The sequence below is a fragment of the Eretmochelys imbricata genome, chromosome 7, assembly GCF_965152235.1.
Source record: "Eretmochelys imbricata isolate rEreImb1 chromosome 7, rEreImb1.hap1, whole genome shotgun sequence".
In the NCBI taxonomy this organism is placed as follows: Eukaryota; Metazoa; Chordata; order Testudines; family Cheloniidae; genus Eretmochelys; species Eretmochelys imbricata.
In genome coordinates, this window is record NC_135578.1 from 92,870,964 (window position 1) to 92,898,809 (window position 27,846).

The window sequence follows — 27,846 nt, forward strand, 5'->3', positions numbered from 1 at the left end:
TTTAACAGATTAACATTTTAGAAACACTTTTAATTGAGTTGATCCATGATTGGTAACTATGAGAGACATCAGTTGGTAGTGCTATTATATCAAATATATTAAAATTTATTGGAAAGAAAATATTAAAGGTTGTTACCTCCACACATCTTCAAAGGCGTTTATATTGGTGGCAATCCAAAACACATGTAAAAAAATTTTTCTCCTCCTAACCAAGTTTCCTCAAGTTTTTAATTGATTCCAATATTCTCCTTTTACGACTCTAAAGTGTTTTGTGAGGTGGTGTGCATTGAAGAGCTGTCTTACTTCATCCCAGAAATGACTGGATTTAGAAATGAAGTGATCCCGAATGTATGTCCTGAATTGTATATGTTGCCAATGTCTTATGTCTTGTCACCCAAGTAAATTTCATGCCATCATTTCCCAGAATAACAAAATGTTGGTCTGTCCCTAAAAAATGAAATCATTCAGAAACTGCTAACCAACTAAAATTTGTTTTGTGAACATGCCCATATGTTGCCTCAAGCCTTTTCCAACCAAGTGGACAAAAATACTACTGAAGCCTAAACCAAAACAAAATTCAAGGAAAAAGCCATGTTCAGAGTGTTGTATATCCCTACTCCGCACTGTTTCTTTGGAAACATTTGGATTGTGGTGGGTGGGAAATATCTGAATTGCTCTGTGGGGGAGGGAAAGAAGGCGGCACTCAAATGTAGCATGGGAAGGAAATAGCAGATAATCTCAGATTGGGAATTCAGATTCTAGGGGACCATCTAAAACTCTGCTAGCTTTTAAAATTGCAACTATTTGACAAAGAATAAAACTAGAAAACATTTAGCTCTTGAACATGTCAGTGCTAATTTGTCATTTGATAGCTTTCAGCAACCTAGAGAAGGGAAGGGTATGGAATCTGATCGTGTTTCTGAAGCAAAACAATAGCACTAACCAGTTACCTTTTTATACAATTATAGGATCTTCACACTCTACAGCAAGTCACTACCACTTGATCTGGCCTGTCGAGTCTGGGATGTCTTTTGTAGAGATGGAGAAGAGTTTTTGTTTAGAACAGGATTAGGAATCCTTCGATTATATGAAGATATCCTCCTACAGATGGACTTCATTCATATAGCGCAGTTTCTAACCAAACTGCCTGAAGACATCACATCAGAAAAGCTTTTTAGTTGCATTGCAGCTATTCAGATGCAGAACAGTAACAAAAAATGGGCCCAGGTGAGTGAAAATAATAATGTGAATAGAAGTAGTTGTTAATACACATTTCTCAAAATAGACAGTGGCCTGTATAAATTCAGAACCTGTAGGGTATCTCCATTATAGAGCCTACTTTCTGCTGGAAGTCTGATTCTACTTTTAAAACAAACAAACAAAACTGTATCAAAAGCATATGTTTGGATTGCTCTCTCTTTCTGTGAAGTGCATCCTACTTATCTATTTGAAGAGCAGATCTGTTGTCATTCGTGGAGTTGATTGCTTACTACTTCCTTCATTGGTATATAAGTGCAGGAAAGGAAGTTCTTCAAGTGCTTGTTCATGTCAGTTCCAATTAGGTATGCCGCCGCATGCATGGCAGCCAGAAAGTTTTTCCCCTAGCAGTATCCGTCGGGTCGGCTCAGGTGCCCCCTTGGGGTCATACCTTTATGGCGCGGGATATAGAACCCTGCCGACCTGCCACCCCATCAGTTCCTTCTTACCACCTGTGACGGTTGGCCGGAATGCTCGTGGCTCTTGCTCTGTAAGTGCAACTCCCCTAGTTTCTTGACTTCTTCATGTAAATGGTTTGTATGTAGTGTATAGTTCTGATTTAGTTGGGGGTGCAGCTTTTGCCCCCCCACCTCCTTTTTTCCTTCGTATTAGGGCATGCCTCAATCCCTAGGGTTTAAACCCTGCATAGACTGTGGCAAGCATGTGCCAAGAAGTGACCCTCACACTTTTTGCCTGAAGTGTCTTGGGGAAGGCCACCTCAAGGAGCACTGCAAGATCTGCAAGGGTTTTCGGCCAAGCACCCAAAAAGAGAGGGAGCAGCGCCTCAAGGTACTGCTGATGGAGGCTGCTTTGTTTCCGCATTTGGACCCTGGCTTTGCGGAGCAGACGCCAAGCGCCTCAGCACTGGTGCGTGGTGCCCTGGCACAGTCAGGACATGAGTCGGTGCCAAGAAAGGACTCCAGTAGAGACTCTTGGCACCGGCAGGCGTTTCCTCATAGGAGCTCCGCACAGGGCAGTGGATGGTACCTTTCTCATTCTCTGGTCCTCCACAAGAAGAGAAGACCGAGAAGCGACATTCCCCCATGCCCAGGGCAGCACTGTAGGAGCCTGCTGTGAGACCCACGTACGGCCACAGGAGCTCAGGCTTCATATTGAAGGTCGCGTTACCTCCTGCCAATAGAGCTCGCTTGTTCGGACCTGGTCAGACAAGTAGTCCTTGGCAGTAGGAAATCTTCCACGGGGGCTACCTACCTGGCCAACTGGAGGAGATTTTCAGTCTGGTCAGCACAACGCTGTCCATTTCCAACTCTCATGTCTATAGCCCTCATACTGGACTACCTTCTCCATTTCAAGCAGCAGGGGTTGTTCATGTCGTCAATAAAGGTTCACTTGGCTGCCATTTCTGCCTTCCATCCAGGTACAAGTGGTCAGTCTTTGCCAACCCCATGGTCGGTCGTTTCCTGAAAGGCCTTGACAGGCTGTACCCACACATCCGATAGCCAGTCCCAGCATGGGACCTCAACCTGGTCCTTTTCAGACTAATGGGGCCATCTTTCAAACCACTGGCAACATGTTCTCTGCTGTACTTCTCCTACAAGGTGGTGTTTCTGGTGGCAATCACGTCAGCCACGAGGTGTCTGAGCTCAAGGCCTTAACATCAGATCCCCCTTACACTGTGTTCTATAAGGATAAAGTTCAGTTCAGACTGCATCCAGCTTTCCTTCGTAAGGTTGTCTCCCAGTTTCACATCAATCAGGATATCTTTCTCCCAGTTTTCTACCCTAAGCTGCGCTCTAGCAGTGAGGAGCAAAAATATCGCTCGGACGTTCGCCAGACGTTAGCTTTTTGCATTGAGCAAATGAAACTGTTCCAGAAGTCCATTCAGCTGTTTATTGCAGTAGTGTACAGAATGAAAGGGCTTTCCAGTCTCCTCCCAAAGAATTTAGTCATGGATCACGTCCTGCATCCCGGCATGCTATGACCTTGCGAACATACCTGCCCCTCCACTTATAGCAAACTCCGTGAGGGCACAGGCTTTGTCAGCTGCATTCCTGGAGCATGTTCCAATCCAGGAAATATGCAGAGCAGCAACGTGGTCATCAATACACACTTTTACCTCACATTATGCTATCGCCCAGCAGGCCAGAGACGATGCAGCTTTTGGTAGAGCCATGCTGCAGTCAGTGAACCCCTGAGCTCTGACCCCGTCTCCAAACTCGGACTTGGTAATCACCTAATTGGAATTGACATGAACAAGCACTCAGGGGGGATGGTTACCTACCTTCTTGTAATTGTTCTTCGAGATGTGGTGTTCATGTCTGTTCCAATATCCACCCTCCTACCCTTCTGTCAGAGCAGCTGGCAAGAAGAAACTGAGGGTGTTGCGGGTCGGCAGGGTCCTATATCCAGCGCCATAAAGGTGTGACCCCAGGGTGTCTGCCTGAGCCGACCCGACGGATACTGCTAGGGGAAAACCTTTTTGGCTGCTGTGCGTGCGGTGCGCACACACCTAATTTGGAATGGACATGAACAACACATCTTGAAGAACAAGAGTTACGAGAAGTTATGTTTTTTTGCCTGCTCCATGGTCATGGAGCTTTGAAGGGAACCATAATAAAATGGTTGCCCTAAAATGAATAGGCTCAGGCCTCCTTAGGATCCTGTATATGACCATCTTTCCAGTGCAGAAACAGTGGGGAAAATGCTATAGTTAGAGGCCAGAAAACAAATATTTATTGTAAAACCTTTAAACCTTACTTATTATATAAAATATCTCCTAACTGGGAAATTGACTAAGATGTAGGATTTAAAATTTATGTAGGGCACTTCTTCAGCAATATTTCTTGCTTCTATATAGTGCAGCTTTGAATTGTGGCATTTGAATCTCTTGTGGGCTTTAGCAGCTCAGGAGCTGGTCACATTTTTCTATATTTGCCTAGAATTTCTTTCTTCAGAAGTTTTAGAAAAATATTTAAAATCCAATATTCAGCAAATATTTGCACTATTGCTGCTGAAATCTATACCAGACTACAAGAGTACAAAACCCAAGGTTGGGATGAAAGAGAAGCTAAACACATTTTTTGCTGTATCAGGCTCTCTTGTACACTGAGCAGTGAAGAACAGGTACTTTAAGTGAAGCCATCATGTGGGCTGGGCTACTTGGTAGTGCTTTGCCTGAGCTCAGTTCTGTTTGCTTCTGGAGGAAGCTGGAGGTGTGGGAGTACTCCCTAGGATGGAGTGGAAAGGGAAGTGCCTTGATTGTAGCCAGTAAGGATTAGTGGTATCTGGCTTCTAGTCCCTTTCAGTCAGTCTCTTCTTGTGGAGTTGGCAGTTACAACACTTGGCCTAAAGATTAGACATTAGGGGAAACATAGGGATCCTCAGGTTTATGATAAATGTAAATCCTTGTTGAGAAAAACATCTGTATTATGATCTCTTTATAAGGGTAATCTGTTATGATAACTATTTTAATATTTAATTAACATTTATTTTTTTTAAACCTGCAAATCATTTTAACCTGCCTTTTTAACACTATAGGTATTTGCCTCACTAATGAAGGACAACAAAGAAGGGGACAAGAACCATAGCCCAGCACTGAAAAGCTAATCTCCATAATGTAAAGGTCTATTGATGTAGAAAACCACTTGATTAAAAAGGATTTATTACATCATTTTTATGTGAAAACCACTATAGAGAAAAGCTTAAGAAACACAAGGAGAGACAGTATTTGACTGAGTACAGTGGCAGAAATTGATGAAATCTTCACCCTGTTGCCAGTATTAAATAGCTTTTTGTGGGAAGAATTGTTTTCACAGAAAGCAAAATACTAAAACTTGTGAAACTGAGAAGTGGGTAATACATATTTAATATTTAAAAAGAATCTGCTTAATGCAATAAATATTTGTAATAACTTTTGTTGGTACTTACAAAAATTTAGACATACTTTTTTTTACAAATACCACAAAGGCACTTTTTTTGGGGAGTGACGAAAATATTAAATAAGAACTGCTTTCTGAACCAAACACTCTGGTACAAAATTACCACCACAATTAACCAGTAAGAAATATTGTGGACCAAATGAATTTTTCGGTATGTTTGCACCAGATAATATAAAGTATTGGGGTATGTCTTATTTAGCTCACTTAAATTGTAGCTTCATTCTTCAGTTTAGGCAAATTTAACTCAGGAACTGTGGAAATATTGTGCCCTATCCTGCTACAAATGAAGTCAGTAGCAAAAGTCCAGTTGACTTAAATGGTGGCAATATCAGGCCCATTATTTGTAGTGTATTATAAAGGTGTGTATACACTGCAAATTAAGGTATAATGTTAGCATGGGTAGGTATACCAGTGCAACAATTCTTAATCTAGTTAGCATGGGTAACAGATGGTTTCAATCATTTGTTTTTTGAAGTGTTGGGTGTGCAGCTTTCTTAAAGGAAAATTAAATGGATATTCCATGAACTGTTTGCCACCAACAGTTTATCTTGCTTAATCATTACTAATAAAAGAAATGGTTCACTCTTATGCTTGATGGTAAACACTAAAAACAATCTTCTGACAAGTCTCTGTATGTTTTCAGGAGCACTGATACTAAAAATTTCAGTCCACACAAAAATGCTGAAAAAAAAATGCAGACGGAATAGTTTTTGAAACTTTTTTTTTCATGGTGTGCAATACTAAAAAATCCAAAAAGCATATTGTTTGGCAATACTTTGCTTTTTCTTTTAATTGTGTGAGATCTAAGATCATATGGTACATGTCACACAAGCAGATATTTCCTAGTTTCTAAAATATGTAAAACACAATGTTCGATCTTAGGGATTAGAAATTGAAAACGGATAATACTCTAAGTAGCTAACACTTGCTCTTTCGGAGTCCATTTTTGATAGTATTTAATGTAAATAAATTGCTTACTTGTGATTTTGTAATTGGTCCCTCTGTGGAAATGAAGTCAGATTTATCATTACATATTTTTAAATTTGGGAGGTTTTTTCAGTTGTCCAGTGTTAAAAGCAGAGTCTGCATAACTTGTTCTGGTTAAAGATTTGAATTACAGTGTAGTGTAACTTTTTATGTCGCTATCTGGTTTAAAACTACATTTAAATATACTACTCATAACATACAATTTAAAGTTAAAATGTCTGAGATTTTTTCTTGTGTGTATTCACTACTTTAATTGGATCCAATTTATTTGTCTTTTGTTTTTGAGTTCTGTTGTACAGTTTTCTTACTTTTCAAGTACAAACATGTATATAAAATTGTAAATAGAAGGGATCTAGCCTTCATTTAAGACCACTAGTAACAATCCTGTGTAAATAAAACTCATAAGCAGAACAACTACTTGAGTCTCTTTTCCCTTTTGGGGGCATCTTCTTTAATACAGGAGAAAACTCTTGCTTAAAAAAACTTCTTGCCAAACTTTTCTCTTCAATCTGATAGAGTTGTACCTAAAAGATTTTCTTGTAGTGAGGAAAACTGAAATAATGTATTCATTGATGAGCTTGATGTAGTGTGTTGCTGGTCATCCCAGGTGATAGATTCAGCAACATTGCTGATCTATCCCATTTAACATATGTATAATGCACAGCATAGTAGGGCCTTTGGGTACTACTGTAATACAAATGAGTTGATATTGATTTGAGAGTGCTGGTTTGCTGGTGAGCTAGGCTGGGGGTGTGAGGAATGCCCCCCTGAAAGTGTTCCACTTATGGTCCTGTCCTGGGGTCACTGATGGAGCCAGAGTCAAGGGGGGGCATTTTGCTGTCTTGATAATAGATAGGCATGTTAACTGTGTTGCCAGGGACAGTCAAGGGGATGGAAAAACTGACTTGTATTCAGTGAGTCACTCCTTATTTCATTGTTGACCCAAAGGCACATGTTGAATTTGTTCTGACAAGGGGTTGCTTTTCTGATAGGGTGAGGAGGAGGTGGAAATCAGTCTATCATCACCAAAACTTGTTCTACTTCCGGGAAATAGTGAAAATTTGGACAGAAGAGGTATGATGGCGACCTTTCCTCTGTCAATAGATCAGAAGAGGACAGTATTACAATTCAGGCAATAAAGAGGTTAACATTAATTGGATAGTAGTTTGGGCATAGGAGACACCTGAATTGTGAGCAGTAATATCATATGTGCTTCAGGTAGGGTAATCACATGCCCTTATATTAGGGTTTTTGTCTTATATACACAACTATATGCTCCCCCCACCCTCCTGAAAAAAGTGTCCTAATTTTTCACACTTGCTATCTGTCACCCTAGTTTCAGGTTTTCTTCTGCTGAAGTTACATGCTAATAGAGGATCAGTCTAATCCTCAAGGGTATAATGAAAGGATTGGTCCAGAACCAGCACACATTGGAAATGGTTACTATTGCTTTCATAGAATCATAGGACGGGAAGGGACCTTGAGAGGTCATCTAATCCAGTTCCCTGCACTCATGGCAGAACTAAGTATTATCTAGACCATTGCTGACAGGTGTTTGTCTAACCTGCTCTTAAAAAAATCTCCAATGATGGAGATTCCACAACCTCCCTAGGCAATTTATTCCAGTGCTTTACCAACCTGATAGGAAGTTTTTCCTAATGTCCAACCTAAACCTCCTTTGCTGCAATTTAAGCCCATTGCTTCTTGTCCTATCCTCAGAGTGCTTTCATGAAGCACCTACTGATAACTCTGCTCAATAAAAATCCAAAACAGAAAAGTGGTTCTACATTACAACTCACACCAATGCTTGTGAATTATTAAAAAATGAGGGGGGAAAAAGTAGGATGGTCCAGTGGTTAGAGTAGTTGACTTGGACTTGGGGACCTGTAGTGAGGACAAATACATTAAAGACTATTCGGTGCTCAGATATGGTGCTGATGGGAGCCATATAAGTATTTACTATAGAATGAGGATATGAGAGTGCTTCATATAACTTTTTTTTTTTGGCGTTTCAGAAGACAGGAGGGTGGGGCGTAGTCTGTGCTCAGCCTCCAATTGTAAGTTGGTGATATTAGACAAAATGCTATACTGTTTCCCTTGCTTCACTGATGTCAAAACCCCTTGTCCCTAAACATGCATTCAGACGATAATCTCTTGAAATTCTGTCCAGACTTCTTGTCATCAAGGTGTAAAGTAGTAGTAACAATTTGTTAGTACCCTCAATTTGTAGCTTAATTTTCAAAAAGGATATGAGCTGGAAACTCTCTGCTTCTGCCAGACCTTGGTCCTTAATTTGCTAAATATCAATAAGCGTATACCTGTGACAGTTATGCAGACAATCCCATGATGTGGTGCGGTGGAGTGTGGATAGAATAATAAATGATTTCAGTCTCTGCTGCTTTACCATAGGACTTTAGCTGGGGTATTAGTTGTCAGTTCAGTTCTGTCTTAGGGACAGCAAAGGCATTCATCCAACTGTTTGGAAGAATCCTAGAATATCAGGGTTGGAAGGGACCTCAGGAGGTCATCTAGTTCAACCCCCTGCTCAAAGCAGGACCAATCCCGAATTTTTGCCCCATATCCCTAAATGGCCCCCTCAAGGATTGAACTCCCAACCCTGGGTTTAGCAGGCCAAAACTCAAACCACTGAGCTATCCCTCCCCCCTTTCTCTCAGCTCTTCATAATTAGAGGAACAATGTACTTGGTACCAAGCGCCAACCTATGTTAGCTAGGCCATCAGTAATGAGGAATTATTGTGCTTATATACGAATGCACAAAGTCTTGGAAACAAGCAGGGAGAACTGGAGGTCCTGGTGATGTCAAGGAATTATGACGTGATTGGAATAACAGAGACTTGGTGGGATAACTCACATGACTGGAGTACTGTCATGGATGGTTATAAACTGTTCAGGAAGGACAGGCAGGGCAGAAAAGGTGGGGGAGTAGCACTGTATGTAAGGGAGCAGTATGACTGCTCAGAGCTCCGGTACGAAACTGCAGAAAAACCTGAGTGTCTCTGGATTAAGTTTAGAAGTGTGAGCAACAAGCGTGATGTAGTGGTGGGAGTCTGCTATAGACCACCGGACCAGGGGGATGAGGTGGATGAGGCTTTCTTCCAGCAGCTCGCAGAAGCTACTAGATCGCACGCCCTGGTTCTCATGGGTGACTTTAATTTTCCTGATATCTGCTGGGAGAGCAAATACAGCGGTGCAAAGACAATCCAGGAAGTTTTTGGAAAGCGTAGGGGACAATTTCCTAGTGCAAGTGCTAGAGGAGCCAACTAGGGGGGGAACTTTTCTTGACCTGCTGCTCACAAACCGGGAAGAATTAGTATGGGAAGCAAAAGTGGATGGGAATCTGGGAGGCAGTGACCATGAGTTGGTTGAGTTCAGGATCCTGACACAGGGAAGAAAGGTAAGCAGCAGGATACGGACCCAGGACTTCAGAAAAGCAGACTTCGACTCCCTCAGGGAACGGATGGGTAGGATCCCCTGGGGGACTAACATGAAGGGGAAAGAAGTCCAGGAGAGCTGGCTGTATTTCAAGGAATCCCTGTTGAGGTTACAGGGACAAACCATCCCGATGTGTCGAAAGAATAGTAAATATGGCAGGCGACCAGCTTGGCTTAACGGTGAAATCCTAGTGGATCTTAAACATAAAAAAGAAGCTTACAAGAAGTGGAAGGTTGGACATATGACCAGGGAAGAGTATAAAAATATTGCTCGGGCATGTAGGAATGTAATCAGAAGGGCCAAATCGCACCTGGAGCTGCAGCTAGCAAGAGATGTCAAGAGTAACAAGAAGAGTTTCTTCAGGTATGTTGGCAACAAGAAGAAAGCCAAGGAAAGTGTGGGCCCCTTAATGAATGAGGGAGGCAACCTAGTGACAGAGGATGTGGAAAAAGCTAATGTACTCAATGCTTTTTTAGCCTCTGTCTTCACTAACAAGGTCAGCTCCCAGACTGCTGCGCTGGGCATCACAACATGGGGAAGAGATGGCCAGCCCTCTGTGGAGAAAGAGGTGGTTAGGGACTATTTAGAAAAGCTGGACGTGCACAAGTCCATGGGGCTGGACGAGTTGTATCCGAGAGTGCTAAAGGAATTGGCGGCTGTGATTGCAGAGCCATTGGCCATTATCTTTGAAAACTCATGGCGAGGGGGAAGTCCCGGATGACTGGAAAAAGGCTAATGTAGTGCCAATCTTTAAAAAACGGAAGAAGGAGGATCCTGGGAACTACAGGCCAGTCAGCCTCACCTCAGTCCCTGGAAAAATCATGGAGCAGGTCCTCAAAGAATCAATCCTGAAGCACTTACATGAGAGGAAAGTGATCAAGAACAGTCAACATGGATTCACCAAGGGAAGGTCATGCCTGACTAATCTAATCGCCTTCTATGATGAGATTACTGGTTCTGTGGATGAAGGGAAAGCAGTGGATGTATTGTTTCTTGACTTTAGCAAAGCTTTTGACACAGTCTCCCACAGTATTCTTGTCAGCAAGTTAAGGAAGTATGGGCTGGATGAATGCACTATAAGGTGGGTAGAAAGTTGGCTAGATTGTCGGGCTCAACGGGTAGTGATCAATGGCTCCATGTCTAGTTGGCAGCCGGTGTCAAGTGGAGTGCCCCAGGGGTCGGTCCTGGGGCCAGTTTTGTTCAATATCTTCATAAATGATCTGGAGGATGGTGTGGATTGCACTCTCTGCAAATTTGCAGATGATACTAAACTGGGAGGAGTGGTAGATACGCTGGAGGGCAGGGATAGGATACAGAGGGACCTAGACAAATTGGAGGATTGGTCCAAAAGAAATCTGATGAGGTTCAATAAGGACAAGTGCAGGGTCCTGCACTTAGGACGGAAGAACCCAAGGCACAGCTACAGACTAGGGACCGAATGGCTAGGCAGCAGTTCTGCGGAAAAGGACCTAGGGGTGACAGTGGACGAGAAGCTGGATATGAGTCAGCAGTGTGCCCTTGTTGCCAAGAAGGCCAATGGCATTTTGGGATGTATAAGTAAGGGCATAGCGAGCAGATCGAGGGACGTGATCGTCCCCCTCTATTCGACATTGGTGAGGCCTCATCTGGAGTACTGTGTCCAGTTTTGGGCCCCACACTACAAGAAGGATGTGGATAAATTGGAGAGAGTCCAGCGAAGGGCAACAAAAATGATTAGGGGTCTGGAACACATGACTTATGAGGAGAGGCTGAGTGAACTGGGATTGTTTAGTCTGCAGAAGAGAAGAATGAGGGGGGATTTGATAGCTGCTTTCAACTACCTGAGAGGTGGTTCCAGAGAGGATGGTTCTAGACTATTCTCAGTGGTAGAAAAGGACAGGACAAGGAGTAATGGTCTCAAGTTGCAGTGGGGGAGGTTTAGGTTTGATATTAGGAAACACTTCTTTTTCACTAGGAGGGTGGTGAAACACTGGACTGCGTTACCTAGGGAGGTGGTAGAATCTCCTTCCTGAGAAGTTTTTAAGGTCAGGCTTGACAAAGCCCTGGCTGGGATGATTTAATTGGGGATTGGTCCTGCTTTGAGCAGGGGGTTGGACTAGATGACCTCCTGAGGTCCCTTCCAACCCTGATATTCTATGATTCTATGATTATATTGTACCAGTCCAGGGGAGCTAAAGAGTTCAGCCTTCCTCACAGGAAGGCCTAGTTGCTGTGGTGACAAGCATGTGGATTGTGGCGGGTAGAAGAGTCTGACTTAATGGAGGCTAAAGAATGGTACTCTATAAAACTAGCGTTGCTGATGCAAAATAAACTAGGACAACACAATTTCACAGGGATGTAACAAACCTTCTCAGGGACATCCAAACAACTCCATGTAGGAAAACAAACGAAATAGTCTTTCGTTAACTGTTTTATTGATGCTTTATGTTGAGACAGATCATTCTAACTTCAGCCAGTTTTGAAAGTTCAGTATACTTATCTTTTGCCCAACCGGGTCACTATAACTTGTTTCAAATTCATGTGAAACAGCTTTCAAAAGCAGTTGGTTTCATGCTGTGTGAGGTCAACAGGAGTGTAAGTAGGTGATCTAGCTACTATACTGAAGTGGGTGCTTTCAAATCTTGCCAGAATATTACTGGTTGGGAATGTTGATTTCTGTTTCACCTTGTCATTTTGGTTTAGGGCATGAGTTAGTAGGGTGAGGGCGTGGGTGCTGGAACTAAGGGTGCAGGGGTGCTGGCTTGATGTTTCCATTATATACAGGGTTTACAGTTTGGTTCAATGGCTTCAATACCCCCACTATAAACACTTGTTCTAGCATCCCTAGGTGAGGGTGGCAGGTTCTCTAGCACCAGTAAATATTTTTCCCCTCTTGGTTGAAATGAACGAGTAGCAGCAGTTGGATTCTCCTGACCAGAATAGTGTTTCCAACTTTCTAATAGCAAAAAACTGAACACCCTAGCCCTGCTCCTTCCCTAAGGCCCTACCCCTGGTCGCTACCTTGCCACTCCCCTGGTGGCTTGCTCTGCCCTACTCTCACTCACTTTCATTGGGCTGGGCTAGAGAGTTCGGGTTGAGGGCTCGAAGTGGGCGTGTGTGTATCCTGCATGGTGGGGCCAGAAATAAAGGGTTCACGGGGCAGGGAGTTAGGGGTGCAGGAGGGGGTGAGGGCTCCACTGGGGGGCTCTGGGGTGGGGCTGGGGATGAGAGGTGTGCACTACAGGAACAGGCTCCAGGCTGGGGCTGAGAGATTTGGAGTGTGGGAGGGGACTGTAGGTTGAGGCAAGGAGCTAGGATGCAGGACGGAGTACTGGCTCTGGGCTGAGGTGTGGACTCTGGGGTGGGACTGGAGATGAGGGAAGCTGTGCTGCACCCTGGAAGCAGCTAGCACCAGGTCCAGCTCCTACAGGGGTGGAGTAGGAGCCTCTGTGTGTTACTCTTGCCTGGCCCCGGGCACCGCATTGTGGAGCCTCCTGGTGCTTGGGGTGGGGAGGGTGCATGGTCCACTACCTAGGAGCCAGACCTGCTGGCCGCCTTAGATCCCCAGAACTGCTGACCGGACTCTTAACTGCCCTCTGGGTGGTGCTGACAGGAGCCACCAGGGTCCCTTTTTGACTGGGTGCTCCAGTCGAAACCCACACACCTGGAAACCAGCAACAACTTATTTTCATGGAGTTGTTCCTGACTGACTCTCTTATGGCCATGTAGCCTGGACCAGGAGTCGCCACCCATGCAGTTAGCCAGGATCAACGCCCCAGGGAGAGACAAGCCTGTGAATGGTTTTCGCGCTTTCAGCAAAATAAACCAGACGCTGCGAGAGGTCCTAGGGTTTCAAGGGCTACTGCTGCAGCTGTTGCCTCACGTGTGGGCGTGCAGGAGGGGCGCCGGGCCCTTTAACCAGGCCGCTGCAGCCTCAGCTCGCTGGCGGGGTTGGAATGGAGCAGGGCGACTCTAGGCCCGGGGCGGGGTCAGACACGTCTCAGGGGTGTGTGGGGCGCGGCCAAACACGCCCCGCTGTGAGGCAGCTCAGCCCCGCCCCGCGCTTCCGGGCCTGCGCAGCGGTCTGTGGCCACGTGTGTCCGGGACCCCCAGAGCCGCCACAATGAAGCCGGTGAGGGGCTCGGTCTGCGGGGCCGGGGGGGACCCGGGCTTGGAAACGGGGCCCTGTGGGGGAGAGCCGGGCCGGGGGTGGGGGGCTGGTGCTGTGGTTGTGGGGGGCTCGGAGCCGGGCCTGGGCGGGCACAAGGCGCTGTGAGGGGAGAGCGGGGGGCACAAGGTGCTGTGGGGGGAGGGCTGAGTGGGGGCTGTAGGGGAGGCCGGGGCACAAGGCGCTGTGAGGGGGAGAGCCAGGCCTTGGGAGGGCGGCTGCTGATGGCACGGTCCTGTGAGGGAGAGTGGAGCGGGGTAAGTGCTCGGTGTCGCTGGGGGGCACAAGGCGCTGTGAAAGGGAGAGCCGGGCCGTGTGGGGATCGGGGGCGTTACGGGCTGTGGTGTCGTTTTGGGGGTGGTACATGGGCGGCTCCTGCCCCGAGCCCGGCTGGCTGCTGAGGCCCGCGCAGCCTCTCCAAGGCGGGCCCGGGGTTCTCAAAGTTCCCTGTGTCTGCGCCTCCTTGTCAGCAGCACCCGGGGGCGCACATAGGCCCGTAGGCCCGGTATTGAAGAGGAAGGGTGAGGAGATAGAGGAGGACTGTGAATTACGTGGAAAGCCCTCATGTGAAGAGGCAGCGCTGGCCTTCTTACACCTCTTTGGGAGCAAGGCCGGCACCTTTTGAAATGTTCACGTCATCACCCCTACAGATATCTCAGAAGCAGATCCCTGATATCTTTTGCAAATTGGCTTCAAAGACTGCTGATAATAAAATTAACAGGGATATTGTTTGTACTACCATGGCACTTGGGAGCCCTAGTCATGAACTAGGACTCCATCCTGCTACATGTTGTACAGCTTACCCTAGGAACAGATCACAGAAATATCAGTATGGTCACATTTCTGCATCCATGTCTGGAACCTGAATAATGGGAGCAGAGGTAGTCTGAATGTCAACTGTTGCTGGAGCTGTCCCATCACCTCTTTCCTAATAATCCTTCCTAAACAAGAGGCCGCTACGTATGTGCTATAGGACTGTATTAAAACTGCATTGCTTTCTGTGCTGGATATTTATAGAACTAGGTTTCAGAGTAGCAGCCCTGTTAGTCTGTATTCGCAAAAAGAAAAGGAGTACTAATGGCACCTTAGAGACTAACAAATTTATTTGAGCATAAGCTTTCGTGAGCTACAGCATCCGATGAAGTGAGCTGTAGCTCACAAAAGCTTATGCTCAAATAATAATAATAGTACTCCTTTTCTTTTTATAGAATTAGGATTGTTCAGAAATGTTTCTGTAAAATCTTTGGCCCATTTGTTTCCAGGTTATTCTGCTTAATGCAATTAATTTCACTAATTAGGAATTGAGTATATTTAAACCTAAACACAGAAATCTCTGTTCACAAGAAATTTGTTATCCAGCATGGGTGTTAGTGAGCTTTAGCGTGTCTGGTTTAAATCTTTTGCTTAAATGTAGTGTGATTTTGGCTTTTTTTCTCTTTTCTTTTCTTTTTTTAAAACAAAAATAAACATGAATCAGTTAACTGAAGTTTTCTGTTGGTTTCCAGAGAAAAAATAAAAAACGAGTTCCAAGTTTTCGCAAGTTGCTGAAAACTAGTAAAGTAAAGCTTGACAACAAGTTAAAGAATAAACAGTTTAAGCATGAGAGCATTGCTAAGAAATATCGAAAAGAGCAAAGAAAACTTAGGCAAGCTGTCAAAGATGTTACGTCCAGAACATCTGTTCCATTGGAGGAATACAAGACAAAACATGCAGGTGAGTGTTCGCTTGTGTCAGGTAGTAAATTTAGCAAGGTTTCTGATCTATTTTGCATAGATGGGGGATGAGAGGTAAGCATGACATTGTAATTTACATCTAGTGAAACCAGAGCTGAACCCAATAGTTACAAATTGTTCTTTATTCTGATACTGCCATTAGTGATATGTACAGATGTTTGAGTCTTGACTTGCCTTTTTGTAGATTATCAGTCAGTTCTTTGCCTCTGCATCAAAGGGTTATGTGCATGGAGTGTGGTGAGAAAATTGTAATAATGCTTATATTATTTTTTATGCAAGAGTAAACAGTATGCAGTGCTTTACAAAATGAACTGCAGGAAAAGTATGACATCAGAGTTTCCCATTATAAAGACAAACTTATGCTTCAATATTCAGACAATCTCTTTTTTTTTTATTCTTGTCATCTCTGAATTTTCTTTTCTTCTCCTCAAGAGTGCCTGCATAGATTTCTCTCTGGACCAATTTATGTTCAGTATTATGTTTGGTGACTGCACTGCTCACCTTCTTGTCTCCTGTTCCAGACTAGATCCTGAGCCTGTTATTTTTCCGACTGTCAAGTTTATACATTCCTATAGATTCAGATTCAAAAGCTATTTTGAACCTGAATTCCTGGCTATTCTATCTTTTTAGAAACAGCCCACATATCACTTAAGCATGTCAGAAATGTTCATATAGATTCAGTGATGGAGCTTGCACATGGTATGATGCAGAATGCACTTGTGCTAGTTTTTATCTTCTTTTTCTTTAGAAAGAGAACAAAAACACCTTCCCAACACTAGAAATATGAAGGAAAGAATTAATTGGGCATGGCTGCCCCAAACTAAATCCTTTTAGATGGGACTGTTCTTCAGAGTCAGATTTATTTGGCCTACTGAGATTGATGAGGTCCTTTTTTATTATCTAGATAATGATTGTGGAGCCAGGAAGACTTAAGGTCCTGGATTTTGCAAATACTTATGAATGTGAGTGACTTTACTCATAGGAGTAGTCCTACTATTGTAAATGGGTCTAATCACAGGAATAAAGTTCAGCATGTGTGTTTGTAGGATTGGGGCTGAAGTGTGGAGCTGAGAAGATTGACAAATACAGGAAAGGTGCATTTTCAAGTTTGCACACAAGTGCAGTGGCTCACAAGTCTGTCCATTGTCTTCTGATACAGCTAAAAGAAAGGAGGAAGAGGAGGAAGAGGAAGCACTTCCACTAGATATGATGGATGAAGATGACCTGAAATTAATGGAAGATTTGGCTCAAAAAGCATCATTTGTAACGAGAGACCTTTCTTCTAGGTAAGTATTCTCATATACTCTTACAGTCTATAAGCTGTAGTGAGATTGATAAATACTTCCTATTTAGACTTTACTTGATCTAGTCACACATTTTCTATTAACACATTCATCAGCACTACTGTAGCTTTCCTCTTATGCTGGGAAATTACTTTCTCCTAAGATACCTTGTCTGCACAATTTTCACTCCTGTCTCAACTCCCTAGCGTGAGGCAGATGGAATCCCCAAAGCTCAAGATGTTTTTCGGTTCCTACACGCAGTGATAGCAGCTATGGAGAAGGAACCAATCTCCTACTCGTGGTCACATGCTTCCCTGGACTTCCAGCCACTGTCCTTTGAAAATTCAGGTCAATTCTTGATTGAACCAAATACAAAGACTTTCCCTGCAGTGTTAAGCCAATTATGAGAATAGTTTGAAAAATTTCATGCCTTAAATGCAATGATGATAAGCTTTGGATGCAGATACGAAGAGGGGAAAAAAAAAAAGGACCTGCAACGTCTGTGTGGGGGAGAGTGGGCGGGTGAGTGAAAATTTTGGAAGGTGATATCTCCAGAGAAATAAATTACCCTGTATTTCTTCCACTTCCTGAAATAGGATCTCTGCAGGATTCTCAGTCCTATAGAGGAGCAGAATTATAGTATCTTTTCTTTATTTCTTAACAATATCCTTTGGCAACCAGTAGGAAATGCCATGACCTGTCATGGGTACTGTGAAGTTAATAGTTTGTTCTAATTTCCAGTGTAAACTCAACTTTTCTGTTTAATGGGTTATAAAAAAATTTCTTAATTTGACATAGAAAGTATCAGCTCAGAGTACTTTCTTTTTTTAAAAAAATATTGATTTGGAATTAATTTTGACTCTTTAAAAGGAGGAAGAAATGTTCTGCTTCCAACACTTATTTATGCTAATCCTAATTCAAACGATTTTGTTAAATTTATAAACTATTAATGTAGACCAGTTTTTGAAATATACTAAAAATAATTTTTGACATACAGAGTTACAGCACTCCTGCATTCTGTCGTGCTGCGTAAAATGCTGTAGCTGGTCTACAAGTTGTTAGTTAAGATACAATTTTATTTTTAAAACACAACTCTGTTTCCAACTGTTACAGAACATCTGAAATAGATCTTGGAAAACTCTAAACGTGTATATTTATTGAATGACATTGTGCAAACTGTGGATCTTTTAGTTTGACCTAGTTTCTTTTCATTTTAAAAAAGACATTTTTAAATTGTTGAGATAAACATTTGAAAATTAGCTACTGTGCCAAATTTTTGTTACTTTCATATTGTCTTCTAAAGCACAGAATGTAGCATTTTCCAATTTTAAAAAATCCCCCATTCTTCTCCCTTTTATTCTTATCAGTTGTGAAAAGTTCATAGAAACATCTGCAATGTAGCCACTATGGCCAAGATCCACAGAGGGATTTAGGCACCTAAGTTCCAGTTGTAGACTCCACTACAATCACAAAATCCTCACTCGGCTGCCATGTAACTCTGTAGGCCCCTACATTCACTCAGTGCCTAAAGTTTTGCTGTAAAAGTGCTTTAATTTCTGCCTCTGGGCATGTCTGCTGCTGCCACAGTCTTGGTGCCCATCTCCTGCCTAAACGCCAGCATGATCCATAAACTGGGGGAATGGTGCCTATTTTAACTATAGCCAGTTCACTGGAACCGATTGTTAAATTTAGAAGCCTCGTGGGACAACTGGTTCTAAAAGGGTTTCTAAATTTAACAACCGGCCAAAAGTGGCACCTTAGGCGCCGACTCCATGGGTGCTCCGGGGCTGGAGCACCCACGGGGAAAATTTGGTGAGTGCAGAGCACCCACCGGCAGCTCCCCACCCTAGCTCACCTCCGCTCCCCCTCCACTCCTGAGTTATGCTCTGCCCTGCTCTGCTTCTCCTCCCCCAGTTTCCCACGAATCAGCTGTTCGCGCAGGAAGCCTGGGAGGGCTGAGAAGCAAGCGGCAGCTTCGCACTCAGGCCCAAGGAGGCTGAGCGGAGGGGAGCTGGGGCGGGGGGGGCGTGAGAAGGGCCGCCCGCACTGCAGCAGGTAACCGGGGGGGGGGCAGGGGCGTGCAGGGGAACCACTCCCCGCCCCAGCTCGCCTCCGCCTCCCTGGGCCTGAGCGCAAAGCTGCCGCCTGCTTCTCAGGTTTCCTGCGTGAACAGCTGGAGGTGAGCTGGGGCAGGGCGGGGTGGGGAGCTGCCAAATTTTCCCCATGGGTGCTCCAGCCCCGGAGCACCCACAGAGTCGGTACCTAAGGCACCACTTTTGATGTGATCAATGGGGGGAGCGACCGCTCCCCCTGCTCCCCCCCTAGCTACACTACCCAGCCCCTAGGAGCCAGAGGGACCTGCCGGATGCTTCCTGGGAGCTGCCCCAGGTAAGCAACACCGGGACTCCCCACCTCACCCCCCGGCAGGACCCTCTGGCTCTTAAGGGCGGGGTGGGCACCCACTACGGTGGCCCACGAGACCCTCCTGCCTGGTTCTGGGAGCAGTCAGGGGACGGGGAGGGGGATGGATGGGGCAGGAGTCCCAGGGGGCGGGGGCGAGCCACGACCCTCTCGTGGGGTGAGGAGGGAACAGGTTGTTAAGATTTTGGCAGCTCATCACTGACTGCAGGGCTTAGTTCAGTGCTCTGAATATATCTACTGGATCAGGCCCCATTCAAAATCTGGCCAGAGGTAGAGGTGGTTGTGCCTCCCTTCTAAGTTTTTAGCCCAATGATTAATTGAAGTACTTGGGCCAGAGAAAGAGAGTGAGAGACTCTGTAGCCTGGGAGATGGGAGTTGTAAAGTCCAGTCCCCCTGCTCTAATGACTCTTTAATTATTTATTGAAGGTGGAACAGCTTCAACAGGAGAGAGTGAGGGATCCCACATCAAAATGTCCCATAGCTCAGTGGCTAGAACACTCTCCAGAGAGGTGGCAGGCTCCTTTTCAAATTCTTCCTTCTCATCAGGCAGAGGAGGTAATTGAATCCAGGTGTCCCACGTCTCAGGAGAGTGCTCTAACCACTTGGCTGAAAATTATAAGGTAGGGTGACAGTGGCATCACCTCCTCTGACTGTTAGGCATGGAGTTAGGCACTTCTCTAACTCCTTCCCACAAGAAACAGGTTAGGTGCCTAAGCTGCCTGACTCCAAAAGAGGGGTTCCTCACTGTGCATTGCAAACATATAGATACCCCCCTGCAGTCCTGACTTAGGTGCCTAACTGTGAGAGGGGCAGGGCTGAGGACATACCCCTCTCATTGGCATTGTCCATTGGCTAGTTTGGGCAGCTCCCTGCCTAGCTTGCTGGCTTTGTGTTTTGCATTCTCAGGCGTCTATTTCTTCCTGTGCGTTCCCTAGGCCACTATCTCAGGCTTTGTGGATCCTGCTGCTGTTCCATTGATTTTCTAGGTGCCTAAAAATTAGGCATTGCAATGCCTAAATCCTTTGTGGATCTGGGCCTGCCGGACCATGACGGTTATCTATTATTTACAAAACAAAGACATATGTAGTCACATATAAACATATACAGGTTAGGAGTCTGAACGGAATGAAAACAAACTAAGTTATGACCGCTTGTAAAAGGAGATGGCACACCAGACTAAAACTAGGACACTGGTCTGTTTGCTATGGCAGATCTTATGACAGTGAGGCCTCTTTCTACTGCTCTCTTCTTTGCAGCTACTACATGTTTGGCCCAAAGCATCTTGACTGATAGTAGCCACACTAATTAGGTTTCAGAGTAACAGCCGTGTTAGTCTGTATTCGCAAAAAGAAAAGGAGTACTTGTGGCACCTTAGAGACTAACCAATTTATCTGAGCATAAGCTTTCGTGAGTTACAGCTCACTTCATCTGATGCTCAAATAAATTGGTTAGTCTCTGAGGTGCCACAAGTACTCCTTTTCTTTTTAGGTTAAGTAAGCCATCATGATTTCATATCTAAGTTTACTAAACATTGGAGGTGAACAGGAGGGTTGATTTTTTGTTCATTTTTATTCATAGAACAGTGAATAACTGGAGAGGCAACTGAAACTGACACTGAAACTCACTCCGATGTTCTGTTCATGATGTACTGCATGACTTTTTTTTTTTTTTTAGGAGTTTAATTTTGCAGTGTACTTTGAATTTACAGTTAATATCTAATTTGTTGATGAATTAAATAGTCTGTCTTGCACTATACAGTGAACCTGTTCATTTCAAGAAACGAAAACAGGAAAGCGTGATTGACAGATATGAGAAAATGCCAAGGCACATGCAGACTGAGCCAGAAAAAGAACTTATTCACCTGCTTCCTATCAAAGACAAAAGTGGCATTATTCCACAAACAATGGAAAAGCCAGGTAAGAAACAGGTGCTGGATTCAACATAGCAGCCAGCAAGCTTGTATTTTATTAATTTTTTTAAACCCGAGTGCGTAGTGTTAGGTTTGTAATATACATTCCGTTCTTGCAGTCATCGGTGTTGCACAGAATGAAGAGGATGAAGACACAGAAGAAATGGAGGTGGTAGAAGGTAATAAAACACCCTGTTACACTTAGACAACTGAAAGTGATTTTTCTGTTTAATAAAGTCATTTACCACAGAATGTGTTCTGCTTAGGAGGTTTTGGAACAGACAGCTCAGTTCTGTCAAGTGTCATTTTACCCACACAATTTGGCAATGTAAAATGCTTCATGCTCACCTGCTAGAATTCCAGGACTTGCAGGAAAAAATTTCTGTCGCTGACTTCAAAATTACTTTATTTAATATCATTTTGGTGTGTTGGTGTCTCCAGAATTGATGCTTAGACTAAGCCCTTTGGAACTGTTGTCTTTTTCACAAGTGAAGGAAGAAGCCTCATTCTTAATTCAGGTTTCAGAGTAACAGCCGTGTTAGTCTGTATTCGCAAAAAGAAAAGGAGTACTTGTGGCACCTTAGAGACTAACCAATTTATTTGAGCATAAGCTTTCGTGAGCTACAGCTCACTTCATCGGATGAATACTGTGGAAAGTGTAGAAGATCTTTTTATATACACACAAAGCATGAAAAATATCATACACATTGTAAGGAGAGTGATCACTTTAGATAAGCTATTACCAGCAGGAGAGTGGGGTGGGAGGAGGTATTTTTTCATGCTTTGTGTGTATATAAAAAGATCTTCTACACTTTCCACAGTATGCATCCGATGAAGTGAGCTGTAGCTCACGAAAGCTTATGCTCAAATAAATTGGTTAGTCTCTAAGGTGCCACAAGTACTCCTATTCTTAATTCAGGAATCTCTGGCTTGCCTGATTCATGGTGGTTATTCCAAAACAAAAAAAATCTTAAAATGAAGCATGTATCAGTTTTTTGAGTATATATTACCTTTCAAGAATTTTTTTTAACTTGAGCTATCAAATGTGAGAAACCCAGAAAACTTGGAATTCAATTTGCATTTCCACAATAAGCTACAGAGTCTCACTCACATGATAAGCACAACCCTAACTCTGTCTTAGTTATGGCTAGAGCTGATTGGGAAAATGGCCATTTGTTGACATCAGAACAAAACCAAATGTCAAAATATCAAAATTTCCTGCGAACGAGAAATCCTGAGTTTCTGGGCTGGTTTTAGTCAGGGCAGCAAAAGCCAAAACACACATTTGAGTAAATTAACAGTCATCAGGAAATGCAAGTAAAGTGGTTGTATTGCTATAGTATGAATTAGGTTGTGATAAATTTACATCAAAACACTCTGTTGCAAAGTTTCTCTCCAGTCAAGCTGCCAATATGGTTTATGCATTGGGTTTGTATGTTGTCACTGTGTACATAGAGAAAACCACTTTCAAATTCAAAACAGACATACACTCTGCTCCTTTTTACAGGAGTTAGAAACCCAGCCAGGGGAGTATTGTGTCTTACCAACTGCCAAACTGTATGTGCACATTTTGGAGATATCTTACATTTTTAAAGGCATTTTGAAAATTCTGCATTGCCTGTAGTTTAGAGTGTGTCTGCATATCAGCCTGGGGGTATAACTTCTGGCTTGAGGAGCCATACCCATCTAGCTTTGATAGAGCTGGCACACTAAAAATAGAGTGTAGCCAGGGCAGTGGGAGAGACTAGCCATCCCAAGTACTTACATAGTGTCTTGGACAGGCATGCACTCTGGTACTGAGCCCCTCCTGCCACTTGTGCTGCCACAACTGCACTCTATTTTTGGCATTCCAACTCAGTTAGAACTAACACAGCTTCTTCGGCTGAGAATTATACTCCAGCTTGATGTTCAGACATATCCTCTCCTGTACACCTTCTAAGGGTATCCCTTCCTGAGGAGAAGTGGGTAGAGTAGGAGGATTGTAGATGGCAGCACACCAGGAAGCATTCCTCCTTCTCTTCCTATGGATCTCCTGGGGCCCACAATGTTTGGAGATGCACAGTGATAGGAAATCCTAAGTTCAGCAGCCTCTTGGTGAACATTAGAAGATTCATTTTGAAGTTGCCTTCCAACACGTCCACTCAAGCAATAGGAGGCTTGAGGTCGGCCCCCGGCCCCTGTGAAAGAGGCCCAAACCCCCACCACACTGCAAGTCTGGGCCGGGCCAAGCTAACCCCAATCCCTCCAACGAGCCTTAGGTGCTACCTGACTACCTAAAATTGACTCATTGGCTGCCCAAAACCCTAAGTGGAGCTGGGAGGTTGATGACACTATTTATGCTGCTGAGTCTAATTGGACCTCCTAGTGAGTGGTTGTGAGGAACCCTGGCTACCCTGGTAAGCCTTGTGGAAATTAGAGTTTACAATGAACCTACTAAAGTTGCAAGGGTTGAGAGGGCAACAACATTTTAAGTTCTACAGCTACTGATTGGGCCTGTTTAGCCTCTCCAGAGCTGATCGGGAGAAGGGGTAATGCTGAGACTCTTAATGTTTACAAGTATGTGTGGCATGTACCCTGTCCTGCTGTTCCCCTTATCCATTTTCCTTCACTCTTCTGTTCCTTTCTTCTCTCCTGTCAGATCACCCTGCTTGCTTTGCTGATACTCTTCATGACCCCTTCTCTCAGTCCACAAGCTCTGTACTCTCCTCAGCATACATATTTCCCCTCCACGTACACACGCACCTTGCAAGCCCTTGAATCCATTGGAAGTGAGCACCTTAAAAGGTCCACTGGTGTGTGCTTGTGGGACTAGGGTGAGAGGGAGCAGGGAGGCACCACTCCTTTTGCACCTGTTAAAATAGCTTAGTTGAATAATCTTAATTTTTAATGTCTCCTACTCTCGATTTTCAGGATACAAAACTCTGCCCAAAAAAAAAGCGTTAGAAGTTTCTTACTGTTGAGAACACCTTTTTTGTTATTAAAAACTTTAATTTAAAAACAACCTGTCTTCAGTTTTGTTGGAAACTGTTTCCTTTTTCTGTTGAGAAGCCACCATAGTGATGGGTTTACACTTCGAGGTAATTTAAAAAAAAATTTAAATGACAGTTCAGATCTCCAGTTGTTGTCATCCTTTTTAAGTTCATTGGCGCCACCAAGCCATTTGGTTGTAGTTAATGAAAATCTTTAACTTTTAAAATTGATTTAATTAATTAATCTTTGGTTCAGTGCATGAGAGCTCAGGTTGATGAGTCTGTACAGCTATGCTTTATCAGTGTCCTTTCTTTATTTATTTAATCTTGTGAACACTTCCATTTCTTAGGGTACTGCAATTCAAAATGCCCTTGTCCAATTCACTTGAAATTTAACAGAAAAATTGTATCTCAAGCCCTGACCTAACCCACCAAGTTTGACATCATTATTCCTTTGTTTGTTTAGTTTGGGTTAGAAGAGGTGAAGTGGGTCTTATGCAAATTACAAGTCATCACGTGGCCCTGAAAACCCTCTTGGGCTGCTTTTGAGTGCTATACTGCTGAACTTAACATTATGACATTGTATCTGCTAAGTAATAATTTGAAATAAAATTAATAGAATTGGATTTTACAGTATGATACTTAAGTGGTTTCTAACATACAGTTAAAGAGTGGGAACTAATGGGGAAAAGTTAACTATTAAACTTCATTGTGTTAGCATCTAGTGAAGAACCCCAGCCTGTGCTCACTACAGATGAACTGGTAATTCAAAGGAGGAGGAAGCTGCAAGAGAAGAAGATACACATTGCAGCCTTAGCAGCTGCCATTCTGTCTGACCCAGAAAACAGCGTGAGTAGTGTTCAATTTTTTTGTGTGTGGTACAGTAAATCAATTAATTTCAAAAATCTGAAGTAATCAAGGAATGGCAAAGTCTGCAACATGTTATGCACCCATGGAAAAGCCAAAATCAGCAGAGACAGCACAGCAAAGGGGGGGCCATGGTTGTTGGCAGTTGTTCTGCAGACAAAGTAAATCCGCAAGACTGTGTTTGATATTACCCATACCCACCAGTAGTTGGACTCTCCACGAATTCATTGGTGTTATTGATGGGTTGGGAGTGGGGATTCCATACAGCTCCCATTCCACCAAGGCCCATAGTTCCTGTGGGCATAACGCTTTATTTGGGCTCTGCTTGCAGGCTCATGATTGGACCCTTACTTTTCAGTGTTCCAGCGTGCACTAATATTTTCCTATCATTCTGCTTAAAGTTGTATTTACTTGCTAGTTGCAACATTCCTGAACTATTAATTTCATTAGATTCTTTGGGGTTTGCTGACTCCTTCCCTGGTGTTTAATAGTGTGTACTAATTTGTTTGTGTAATATCACTTTATTACAGTAGTTTTATTGCCAGATATGGGAGTTTTTCCTACTGCCACCCTTTGCGTAAAGTAGAGTGTAAATTTGTTTCTCTTTGGTATATAACCTTTATTTATTCTGCACCATATGTTTTCTTGAACAGATAAAGAAGCTGAAAGAGTTGCGTGCCATGCTAATGGAACAAGACCCCAATGTGGCTGTGATTGTTCGGAAGCTGGTGATGGTTTCTCTGATGGAAATATTCAAAGATATTACTCCTTCTTACAAAATTCGGCCTCTGACTGAAGCAGAAAAACATACCAAGGTGAAACTCCAGGTTTCTTTATAAAATAGGGTGGATAGTTTGTTGTTTTTAATGTCCCTGATCTAAAACAGATGTTTAACAGAAATCTAGTTTTTGAACAAATTTAACAAATCCTGTTTTAACATGAAGTATTTATGGGATATGTTTACACTGCAGCATGAGCACATGCTTGAGCCGTAGCTCAAGCCTAACCCCCTTGTGTCTATACTTCAGTTGCACTAACATAGGGCTTGGACCCAGGGTCCTAGGGCCCTGCAGGGCTGGAGGGTCCGAGCTTGTGTTATTGCTTTACAGTGTAGATGGAGCCCCACTTGACTCATCTCCCGGGAATCAGCTGGAAGTGTCCCATAGAATTGTGGGATAACTTCCTTATTCCTCTCTGTCCCAACAATCTGCAATCCACTTTATTGAAAATGGAAGCCCAGCCCCCTTTTGTGAATGGCAGCAACTCAGGTCATCATTAACCTGTTCTCTTCTGATCACCAAGCTGCAATCACACTATCCAAGAACCTCCTGGGTTTGCAATGGAGAACAAACTGATCAAGTCTTTTGCAAAGCAGGTTGCTTCAAACTTCCTGTAACGTGCAGGGCAGGCAGTAAAGTTTTCACACAGTGCACCAGGTCCTAGGCTAGAGCAGCCATATTTGGGGGTAGGGGGGAGAGCACTAGGGACTCTGAGATATGGTTACTTTGACTTGGGTCTGCACACTGCAGTGTGGACTCCAGAGCCATAGGTTTGACTATGGGTTAGAAGAGTCTTAATATTGGGTTAAAATACAATGTGGATGCTCAGCTTTTCAGGGTTGTGCCTCCCCCTTAACCCTGTGTGCACCCTGGCTGGGAGCAGGGCCCCGGCTTCGGGAGGAAGGTGGGGGTCGCAGACAGGGGTAAGGGGGCCGAGGGTGGGGCTGCATCTGGGGGTGGATCTTGGGCTGGGGCTGGGAGCGGAGCCGCAGCTGGGGATAGGGCTGGGGCAAGGAGCAGAAAGAGTACAATTATTCATGTATTTTAGGGCTTGCATATATGGGGACATCCAGGAAAATTAATCTGAATTAACTAAAGGTGTGAATTTGAAGTTAATTAGTTAAACTGCATTAAAATCCCTGTGTGGATGCTTTGATTTAGGATTAAAGTGGCCTTAATTTAATTTATTTTAACTCATTTTGAAAGTGGTTTAAACTATACCAAATTAAGGCCACTTTAATGCTGAATAAGAGTGTTCACATGGGATTTAATGCAGTTTTACTAATCTACTTCAAATTCACACCTTAGTTAATTCAGATTAATTTTCCTGGATGCCCCCGTGTAGATGCCCTTATATTGGATCAGATTTCTACAAGTATATTTAATTCTCTGCTAAATAAAGGCAGAATATCTTATTCTCCTGGATTTTTTGTAAAATATTGGTTTAGAAGGTGTTTACCAATTGAGGTGGCACAACTCAGGATTCTGGCTTTGTTTTTCATAAAGGCAGTCCTATTCCCAAATCCCACGTAAATACTTGCTAGTGAAATAGATCTGGTGGGCAGAAAAAATCTCCAAGCACCAAAACTTGTACAGAAAAGTTAATTTTAATATATACCTGGGAAAGCTCTGTTAAAAACTAAACTTCATTGGATTAAAAAATAAAAATAAAACCAATCCCAAAAACAAGAAGAAAACCCAAAACACCAAACCTTATATTGGCAGTATTAGTTAACTGAAATACTTTAAAAATAATTCACCTGTATCATGTTTACAGGTTAGAAAAGAAACTCAGAAACTAAGGGAGTTTGAAGAAAGCCTTGTGAGCCAGTACAAGTTTTACTTGGAAAATCTGGAACAAACAGTTAAAGGTATAGTGTGGATTTTCCTCATTTCTTAGTTAAGTACATTCCTAGATACAAGGTCCTGATCCTGCCGTCAATTACATATGTATAATCCCGTTGAACTGAAAGGGCCTAGTTGTGCGCACAAAGTTACTCGCCTATATAAGTGTTTGCAGGATAACTGTTTATCCTTGGAATGAATATTGATTTCTGCACCTAACATTTTCTGATTGTTATTTCATAGAAAGCTGTACTTAAGATTGATTTTACTAAAACATCAGGAAAGCCGCCAAAAAAA

At 43.4% G+C, this 27,846-nt stretch overlaps 2 protein-coding genes across 3 annotated transcripts in view; both read left to right on the forward strand.

Annotated features, from left to right (window-relative positions):
• TBC1D12 (TBC1 domain family member 12) overlaps nt 1–6,505 on the forward strand; it is an 84,282-nt gene extending 77,777 nt beyond the window's left edge. The window contains exons 13-14 of the mRNA XM_077821629.1: nt 969–1,227; nt 4,756–6,505. Of these exons, the coding sequence (XP_077677755.1) occupies nt 969–1,227; nt 4,756–4,824 (328 nt within the window). The 3' untranslated portion in view covers nt 4,825–6,505. The remainder of the gene's footprint in view (nt 1–968; nt 1,228–4,755) is intronic.
• Nucleotides 6,506–13,622: 7,117 nt separating this feature from the next.
• The window catches only part of NOC3L (NOC3 like DNA replication regulator), a 28,347-nt gene continuing 14,123 nt past the window's right edge, over nt 13,623–27,846 (forward strand). For both annotated transcript variants that reach the window (XR_013346695.1, XM_077822516.1), the window contains exons 1-8: nt 13,623–13,707; nt 15,249–15,456; nt 16,636–16,762; nt 20,939–21,096; nt 21,209–21,268; nt 24,777–24,907; nt 25,579–25,740; nt 27,482–27,575. Coding sequence is in view for 1 of the 2 variants with exons in the window: in XM_077822516.1 (XP_077678642.1) it covers nt 13,699–13,707; nt 15,249–15,456; nt 16,636–16,762; nt 20,939–21,096; nt 21,209–21,268; nt 24,777–24,907; nt 25,579–25,740; nt 27,482–27,575 (949 nt within the window). In the remaining variant the exon portion in view is untranslated. The remainder of the gene's footprint in view (nt 13,708–15,248; nt 15,457–16,635; nt 16,763–20,938; nt 21,097–21,208; nt 21,269–24,776; nt 24,908–25,578; nt 25,741–27,481; nt 27,576–27,846) is intronic.